Source organism: Durio zibethinus, chromosome 2 (genome assembly GCF_047325235.1).
Source record: "Durio zibethinus cultivar Kanyao isolate XHJ-2024 chromosome 2, ASM4732523v1, whole genome shotgun sequence".
In the NCBI taxonomy this organism is placed as follows: Eukaryota; Viridiplantae; Streptophyta; class Magnoliopsida; order Malvales; family Malvaceae; genus Durio; species Durio zibethinus.
In genome coordinates, this window is record NC_143163.1 from 33416401 (window position 1) to 33426820 (window position 10420).

The following is a 10420-nucleotide window of genomic DNA, read 5'->3' on the forward strand; positions in this document are numbered from 1 at the left end:
CCCTACTATAATGCCATGCAAAACATGCCGTGTCGGCTCATTTGGCCCATTTTGCCATATATACATGGAGAGTGCTTTGATCCAGACAGACTGAACAAAAGTCTAAATTAGGCATATCAAATGTAAGGAGGGGGGCGGTGCACAAGCAGCTGTCATAGTTGTGTGGTCGTAAGGACGTTCATAACTTATTTTAATTGAATTAATATATGAAATTAATTTATTTTAATTAATTGATTAATTATTAAATTAATTTTAATTAATTAACAAAAATAATTTTAAAAAAATTTAATTTTTGATTAATTCAAATTTTGAATCAAATTAATTAAAATTTTTATCAAAATATAACAAAATTCAAATATAAAGCAAAAAATATATAAAATGAATTATTTTATTTTATAAATTATTAAAATTTTAACATGACATTTTGATATTTGAATATTTTATTAAATAATCTTATTAATTTATTTAAAATATAAGAAATTAAAAATTTTAAATAAATATAATTTAAAATATATTTATTATTCAATTATCTTAAAAATTAACCAAATCAATTGAATATAATTTAATTCAATTAATAAAAATAATATGATAAAATTTAATTAATTTAATTTTATATAATTTAATTTAAAATTAATTAAACCGATCAAATGAATAACCTATACAGTTGAAACATAATGAACATAATGGTCACAGAGGAAGTCCTGCGTTTCTAACATTTTGTTGTCGAAATAACATTTCCAATACAATTGATGAAAGTTTATTTCGTTTTTCTATGGGACTTCTAAGAAGCCTAAAGGCTTAATATATACATTTTCCTTCTCTTCTTCATGATATATATACTGCGCTAGAATACAAATTCGCCTCAAATTTGAGATACTAATAAATGTGATGATGGGAGCAGGGACTTCCAAAATAAGTATACTCATCAGTGTGGAAGGAGTTCAATCAAGAACATAGCATCCCACTTTCTTGTTATGCCTCTTGAGTAAGGTTTTTTGTATCAGATAATGCAGCAAAAGAAGGAAGCCAGAGTTCTACACGAGTTCCACCTGCTCCAAGAGCAGCATCGGTGCTCCGAGGTGATATGACACGGACAACACAGCCATAACTATCAAGTATTTCACGTGCTACAGTCAGTCCAGCAACAAAGTTCCATGTCATGTTGTCTTCTATCATGTTTTCCGAGAAGAGTTCGGCTCCAAATGGTGTCAGAGAATGCATCTGAGTCTGCAAACACAAGGATCAGTAAAAAAATTCGTTTATGGTCAACATGAGCTAAAACTCAAAAGCAAGTATAACAAAGGCAATCGGAACTATGTGACATCATCCTAATTAAGGCGACATAACACAAAGACAAAGAAAGTAAAATAATGGTAGATGATCAATTTACAAACGTTACTAGCATCTAAAAAACTCAGAAAATACCCCCATATGATGCTTAAGATCTTAAAACTTATTTATTTCTGTTTCAATCTTTTAGTTTCCCTAGTATGGACGAAAGCTTCCTATCAATCAATTAATATGAACATCAATTGGAATATATTGTAGGCAACTCACACCCTAATTTGAACATGGAAAAAATGCTACCACAAAGGAAAAAGACAATACCATATAGTGCATATCTGGTCCATTGTCATCAATTACCAGTAAAGCGCCACCAGCAGGTGCCCTAGTAGAAATAATTTCAACCTTACCCCCAACCTGGGTACGTAATAATGCACCCTCTATCAAATTGCTCAGAGCCTGACGCAGAGCAGGTTCTTCTATAGCCACTTGCAAAGATTCTGAAAGTTCACTTAATTCCACGATGCGTTGCTGCTTATGAGCAAGAGGCCTCACAGCATCAACTAAATCAGTAAGTACATCAGAAACATTGCACGGTCTTCCTGACAGAAAAGCAAAACCACAATCAAAAGAATAATAACACTACTAAATGAAGTCAACGGTACAAATATATTGCATGTCTAAAAAGGGATGGGACCGGATAGTGTTCAGTTATCAAATCATGCAGCATAGTATGCAACATCTAAAAAGGGAGAATTCAAAATGAAGGCACGAGGGATGAAACTGAGGACGGCAAAGAAACACAACCAAGTGGTTTATTCCCAAGGCTAATAATATCAAGATAAACAATTTAGCCTACATTCAGCTTCAGTCTACAACCTAGCTTCACAGTACTAATCCAGGCTATATACTTTCCAATAATTAGTATCACAAACATTTTTCTGCGTGAGTTTTGGAACCAAATTCCAATGGTAGAGGAGCATTTCTCCTGCAATTCTTTTTATTAAAATCTTGCAATTATCCAATTACAATAAAAAATTATAGAAGATCTACCACTTATAAGTGTTGACTCAACATAAAATTTTGGTGGTCCCTATATAATTCTAAATTTTGATTGTTTAATTGTGATGCAACTATTTTTAGTAATATGCTCCTGTAAATGAGGTATCTACAACCGCAAAATGATTGATATAATTGAATACTTTTCTAGTTTTCACTTTATGAAGTAATGGAAATGAAGTAGTGTCCAGAAGGAAGTTGCATACCTGATCCCATATTCTCGTCGAGGAGCAAGAGCTAGAGGTGGCATTGGCATCTCTAAATCCTTCTCTTTTGCACTTAGAGATAGTAGTGCACCGGATGCTTCTAACCTATCGGATGACCTATCCCTGGATAAATCATCTGATAATTCAGATCTCAGTGACTCAGAGCGTGAATGACTTGAATTATGCATCTTTTTCAAAGTCTCTTCATTGTAGCGCACTATATTAGCCTAAAAAAAAGTCAAGATAAGAAAGTTTATAGAAGTTGAAATGTTGCATTCTTCATGTAAATTAATATACTAAAGTAACATAATAAAATTATTAGAGAAGTTAATTTCATTAAAGCTTGGGAAATTTCAAATCCATGAGCAGTTTGGTACACAACCAGGAGGAATTCAGGTATTACCAATAGAATTTTTTTCATCGCTAATTACCGATGGAATATTGACAAAATTAAACAAAAAAAAATTTTACCAACAATTTATTGATGGAATTAAATCCATCGGTAATCAATAGGAAAAAGTGTGGCACGAATTGCCACAATTTTACCGACAAATTTTTTCATTCGTAAATCTGTAACTAAAAGTCACCGACAGATTTAGTGACGGAAAAATCTGTCAATAAAAAAAATTTGCAAAAAAAAAAAAACTTTTTTTTGACATTACTGACGAAAATTTTGTTGCTAAATTTTCTCCCAATTTCTAAAACCAAATCCCTAATTCCTTTTTCCCTCCCCTCTCCCCGTTGTCGTTGCTACTTTTCCCTGTTGTCCAAGTGCATTGGTTGGCTAGTCTTATTGCTCCTCCCATTCAGTAAGTTTTTTTTAATATTTTTTTATGTTGTATTTTATGTAATATATTTGTTGAGTTTAGGATTTAATTTTTTGTTATAAATTTATAGAAATTTGTTTGGATTTTGCTTACCAATATGCTGAGTTTTTGTTGGTTATTTATTTGTTAAAATTTGTTTAGGTTTTGGTTATATATATGTTGAAATCTGTTTATATATTTTTGTTGAATTTTTGTTGAGTATTAATGTTGTGTTGTTAATTTTTTGGATTTATTTTTAGTATTGTTGGGAAATTTTTTCTATTTGTTGAGTAATTTATTTTTTATTTGTGAATATTTTGTTGAGATTTGTTGATTTTTGTTATAAATTTATTAACTTTTAGATATGTAAGATTTATATTGATTAATTTGGGTTTAATATATATTAAAATTTATATATATTTTTATGGATGTTTTATATTTAATATTTTTTAAATTTTAATAATAATTATAAAAATTAAAATGATTTATGTTGATTTGAGGTTATAATTTATATATATTACTAATAGCTATCTCATTTTAAAGCAATTTCTTTATTATTAAGATTTATATTTGTTTTGAAGTAATTTATATATTTGATAGTTTAGTAAAATTTATATATTATTAATTATTGAAATATTGTGATTTTATTGTATTGATCAAACTTAATATAAATAAATTAAATTGTTCTATTTTTTTTCATAATCTATTTATGAATGTGTCCTGTGAATGTGGGTTTAGGTGAATATATTTTTTGTAATTAATATAATTTTTAATTCATTTTCATCAATACTAATTTGCTTTATTTTCCGTTCCATCTACTTTGAAAGTAATGTGTCTTGTGAATGTGGGTTTAGGTGAATATATTTTTTGTAATTAATATAATTTTTAATTCATTTTCATCAATACTAATTTGCTTTATTTTCCGTTCCATCTACTTTGAAAGTAGAACAAGCTTCGTACGTAGAAGTGCCTTGATCAAAGAAATTCTTGACAAAACTAACAGAATTGTACTAAAAAGACCAAGATTAAAAGTAAAATTCTATCATTAAAATCAATAATATTTTGTTGTGAATGTGTTGTCTTCTAGTATGTATGATGAATATAATGTTTATTCGATATCCACAATATATCTCAAGCAACTATAATACTTTATTTTTTGTTTTATCTGAAATTAAATATATTTTGCTAATTTCATTTAATCTTATATTACTAAAGTAATATTATATAAATTTGTTTCTTGGTGTTATTGGAATACTTATGGAATATTTTTGTTCTATATGGATTAGATGGTGGAATGTCGTGCATAGAGAATTATCCATCAAGGTGGTTCTAAGGTAGGATCTATAAGAGGTGATTTACGTATCGGGTCATCATCAGAATCGATACAATATGATCCACCATACGGGTCAGCTTCACCCCAAATATAGTTTGATCGACCATATTGGTAACCTCTAGCACCGATGATGGATGATCCATCGATGAAACAGTACGTTAATCCAAGATTAGCCAATGATCCACTGGTTGGAGAAGAAGAAGGGAAGACAACTAAGCAGAGGACTAAAAGGTAAACAAATAGTTACCGACTCCATCAAATCCAGAGAAGTGGGTGTGGATTATTCTACTAAAAGAAAAGTATTAATTGTTTTCTTATTGTTATTTGTTTTTTAATGAATTCATTTAATTAAACTAATCTTACTAACAAATGGATGTTAGTAGTTGTTTTGAGCAATCGTCGGTTAACTCAACAATTTCATGAATAATTCAAACGAATTATATTGGTCCATGGCTGACATGGAGTAAAGTATCTGTGTTAGTTAAGTTCATGATGTTTGATAAATTTAAGGTAGTAAAAGGATATTTACTTTTTTGTACATATTTTTATTTGATTTGAATTGAAAGTTCAAATTATTGTTAATGACTTATTATATTCCTATTTATTATGTTAGGAAAAATGTTAGTGGACTGAGTCAGATAATGATCTTATTCAATGAGCTTAGAACAATATTTCGAAAAATTGATTGACAGACTTATTGTTTGAGGAGAGAGAACTGAAAATGAAGGAATGTGGTGTTGATAACATTGTAGAGTACAGAGATATGAAGCGAAGGTGAATCACAACTCCAATTTGGGATGCTCTTATTGACATACATAGAGCACTCCCCAATGACAAAACATCTCTGCCAAAGCCAAACAAAATCGTCGGACACAAAAAGAAGAAAGTATTATGAAGCACATTGACAGCTCGATTGCTTTTCCTGTTCACAAAAAAAGAATGGTACTATCTTTTTCACAAGTTATTTTTATCATAAAATATCAATAAATTATATAAATTGTATTGTTACATGTTTCATTGAATGTGTCTAAACAAATGCAATCACTTGAGTTGCAATGAGAACCCACATTTATAGAACTTTTCAATTGCACTCACAGAAGTTCAGAAGGATGTGGTGATTTCACTGACAAGTTTAGAGTTGTCGGTGTATGTGACTTTCAAATTATTGTGAATAATTTGAAATTGTTGTCTTGTTTTATTGAAATAGATAATATCTAGTGTGTTTTGTGCTGCACAAACTTTGTGAAAAGTGAAAATGATTGTGTAGTTTGCTTTCTGCTTCTTGTTGTGTATTGTGATTGTTGCTTAATTATCTTTATAGTATATTACAATGTGATGAGATGATATTTATTAAATGTGAAAACTATTGTGTTTTTTGAAATGTGATGACAGTTATGTATTGTGATTGTTAATCAACTATCTTTACCGTATATTACGTATTTTGCATTGTGATAATGGTTGTGTATTTTGATTATTGATGAACAATAGATGTTAAATAATATATTGCGATAACTATTTATTTGTAAAAGATTTTTACGTTTTATCTAGATAAGATAACATTTGTGGAAGGTGACAATTATTGCATATTTTCGTTTGTGATTCTATTTGTGTATTGTGATTGTTGATAAAGTATACAGCGAAGTAATTGAAAGCAAAGATATTGTAAGAGATTTGTATTGAACTAGATAGTTTGGTGTGATAATGGTTGTGTATTGTGATTATTGATGAACTATATATGTTAATAGTATATTGTGGCAACTATTTATTTGTGAAAGGTTTTATGTATTATTTAGATGAGATAACATTTGTGAAAGGTGAAAATTACTGCATAATTTCGTTTGTGATTTTATTTATGTATTGTGATTGTTGATGAAAGTATATAGTGAAGTAATTGAAAACAAAGATATTGTAAGAAATCCCGTATTGAACTAGATAGTTTGGTGTATACTAAAATGCAATGAATTTGTAAAATGTGAAAATTATGCTTCAAGTTGTGAATTGTTTGAAATTATGAATTGTTTGAAGTTGGGATATTTTAGTGGATTATAAAGTCCTATAGTAACGATTATTGTTTATAATTTTTTGTAGGAAAACTATGCCATTGCATTATCTTAAAAATACAGTGAAGATTGTTTCAATCATCCAAATTTCGATCCGCAAGCATGGATTGAAGCTATTGGAGGGGTTGAAGCTTCACGCACTCTTATGTATGGCTTTGGATTAGCAAATAGATCTAAGGCCCTCCTTCACTCAACTCAGTCCATTGCTGTGGCAAGATTGTCTATCTTTGTTTGTGGTCCGTCATCCGTGCCTTCTCAAGCTCGTTAGCCTCAGATAGAAAAACAAATTGGTGAGTTGAGAATTGAGCTGAAAGCTAAGCTTAGGTCATCCAAGGATCAGATGATACAGTTATGGGGTATAAATAGATTCCATCATCATAGTATTCTAGACCTAGTCACGGCACTGCAGATTTTGGATCAGAAAATGCAGCAGCAGCACAGTAACATTTTTTGTTGGATTTGTATTGAGGTATTTGATAGATAGATGCTATGGATATTTTATAATGTTTGATGGATGTTTGATGATATATTTGATGAATGATATCCAGATTTGATATTTTAATTAATAATAAAAGCATATTTAGATAATTACATATGTTTAACTTGTAATTTACGGGATTTAGAAATAATTACAGGTTTTTTGAATAATTATAAATGTTTTTATCTAAATTATTGATGAATTTATTTTCTTTCCCGATAGAATTTCATTATTACCAATGGAATTTTTATCATTACTGACGGATTTACTGACAAAAAAAAAAAACCCTTTTGTGACTATTTTCATGTTTATTACCAATGGATTTATTGACGAAATTTCACTATTATCAATGAAATTTTTATCATTATCGATGGATTTACCAACGGAAAAAAACCATTTACCAACGAAAAATTTTGTAGGTAATTACCAAAGGAAAATTCCGTAGATAAAACCGCTGGTAATACATCCGCCGGTAATTACCAACGAATTTCAACCATTATCAACGATAATAGCATTACTAACATAGCTAGCACTGACGGAATTTTTCCATCGCTAAAACCATTGCTAATTCTATTATAGACAGATTTCTGACTTTTACCGACGGAAAATTCCATCGGTAAAGCAAAAATTTCTGGTAGAGGTAACAGAATTGTAGTTCCAAATTGATGACAGTGAAGATTACTGTGAAAGGGAAATTTTTGATACCAAGAATGGAACTAAATGAGAAGTGAAATAAATAATTCAGAACAAATGCATCAAATCAAACAAAAGAAAGACATTCCCTATTATAAAAAAAAAAGAAACCACAATCTGTACGTGTATGCTTATAAACACTGAAAGCAAAATTACCTTGGTCAAGTAAACAGCATCTTGGAGTTCTTGAACGGTGTCGCTCATACGATCACCTTGCACCAGTATGCCTTCAACAATGTCATTAGAAATCTGCAAGAATATGCTTCTCATAGTTAAATATAACAATAAACAATTAGCATAATAAAACTCTGAAAACAAAAAAGATAGGACTAACGTTTTTCAAGATGGTTTCAGGACTAACCTCACTTTTTTTGAGTTGAGTGGATAGCATTTTGCTTAAAGTCCGTATGCTAGAAAGAGGGCCACGAATCTGCGAGAAAATTTTAAAGTTAAAAGAAAATCATAAAAACAAAACCAAAATGTATCTACAACAGGCAACAAATCTTACCTGCTCAACAAGAGCACCCATTCTGACATTATTTTGCCATGATGATTGCTGCAGTAACATTGCTTTCTGCAGAAGAAATATAAAAAATGGCAATCTTCTATGTGAATGGAACTGAACATGAGTCACAAAACTTACACTATATTTAGATCGAGGGGGAGAGGAAGAAAAGGAAAAAAAAATAATGGAAAGTAAAGGAAATAGAAAAATGATCATTTGTTTGGATAAATTTTTAATTTAAAGAAAAGAAAAGAAATATAAATTTAATAACTTTTAATTTTCCTTATTATCCTCACTTTTTAATATCCAAATTTGAAAGAAAAAAAAAAAATATTTTTATAAAAAAATTATATTTATATTTTTATTATAACATTAATTTGATTATATAATTAATATTTTTTATAAAAAATAATTTTTTTATGAGTATTTTATATAATATCACCATTTATAAATATTTTATAATTTTTAAATTTTAACAATAAAACAAATCAAATTATTATCGAATACATTAAAAACTTAAATTAAACACAATATTATAAATAAATTAATAATTAATTAATATATTTTATCGCACTAAATATATTTAATTTTATTTAAAAAATTTATTTATTAAAGTTAAGTAATATAAAAAAATATTTATGTATTATATGTTATTTTATAAAAAATATTATAATTAAAAATATATTATAATAAATTTTTTTTCTTTTCATTATTAACCCAATCAATGATTATTAAAATTTATTTTTTTCATTCTTTTATTAATTTTAAGTATTCAAACAAGTGCTACATGTAACATTTTCTTTTCTTTCTTTTACATTCCTTTTCTTTATTTACATGTATCCAAACATTGCGTTAGAGAAGCCATCTTAGACCTTAGATATAAAAAGAAAAAAGAAGAGGCAAATCTAAGAAGCTAACCTGATCCATAACATGAGCCATAGCTAAAGTGTGAGATATATTGATTGCATTCGATCTCTGGTCAGCAGTAAAGATACCATTTTTCCTCAACGCTTCATAATCAAGAGACTGAATTTCCCAGGATTTTTTCATATGCAATCCTGGAGAGGGAGAAGACAACGCATAAGCCTCCTCCGGAACCAAGTCCCCACCCTCAGTCCAACGCGCCACCTTCTCCATCTCCGGCAGCTCCGCCACCAAGAACCCAACCACGAATGGGTGCTTCACCATCGGAAATACCACCGCTCTATGCTCCCCCACAACCACCATTTGTCGACTTGAAAGAACGGCTTCCGCGGCACGTAGTCCGGTAGGGACAGTGAAATTTCCGACTAAAATCACAATTTCGGCGGCTTTGACTCCCGGATATGACGTTACTCGACGTAACTCGAGCTGGTCCATGACGTAACTACCGGCCGGCCTGACGTAAACCGAGAGAATGGCGTCGCGTTCAACGGTTCGGCGAAAGAGGTCAAGTTGTTCAAGGGAGAGGTGTCGGAAATCGTGGCTGGGCATGATTAATTTATGGTTTCGGTGGTCGGTTTTCTCGATTCTTTGAGTAAAGTTGACGGCGGACGTAGAAACCTTGCAGATGGCGGCGGAGACAGCGGAGGCGGAGGAGACAATCGTGGGTTGGGGTTGTTGGGATTCATCGTCGTCGGAGAGGGTGTGAGTGGAGACGTGGCGGAGAGAGGTGGAGGTGCTGGGGGAGTAGGAGTGGAGGGATTTGAGGGAGGGAAGAGGGATCGGTGGTTTGGGAGAAGGGTTGGAGGAGGATAGACGTGGATGGGTTTGGTTGGTGGAGGAGTTTGGCGGGGAGAGGGGTAGTTGGGGAGTTATTGCAGAGAGAAGCATCGTTCCGTAGTGTACCTGCTGGAACCACCGAGGCAGACTGTGGATGACAACAAATGCTAAAAGATAAAAGGAGCAGATTTCCGCTGTTTCCTTAAAACATTAATCCAGCCAGTTTGGGGTAAGATTAGAACAGTTGACTTGGGTTTGGGGCTGGGCAGAGAATGGGGAAGGGAAATAAGATGGT

General features: G+C 31.0%; 1 protein-coding gene across 2 annotated transcripts; it reads right to left on the reverse strand.

Annotated features, from left to right (window-relative positions):
- Window positions 1–674: 674 nt before the first annotated feature.
- Window positions 675–10379, reverse strand: CSK (chloroplast sensor kinase). Of its 2 annotated transcripts, none has more exons than XM_022920438.2 (7): window positions 9343–10365; window positions 8428–8493; window positions 8281–8349; window positions 8076–8168; window positions 2550–2776; window positions 1609–1882; window positions 675–1227 (listed from the first exon to the last, which is right to left on the reverse strand). In XM_022920438.2, exons 1-7 carry the CDS (start codon window positions 10234–10236, stop codon window positions 973–975), a joined length of 1878 nt encoding a protein of 625 aa, XP_022776173.2. In that variant the 5' UTR covers window positions 10237–10365; the 3' UTR covers window positions 675–972. The 2 variants fall into 2 exon arrangements, with proteins under 2 accessions (XP_022776173.2, XP_022776174.2); XM_022920439.2 differs by having other exon boundaries at window positions 829–1221; window positions 9343–10379.
- Window positions 10380–10420: the final 41 nt, after the last annotated feature.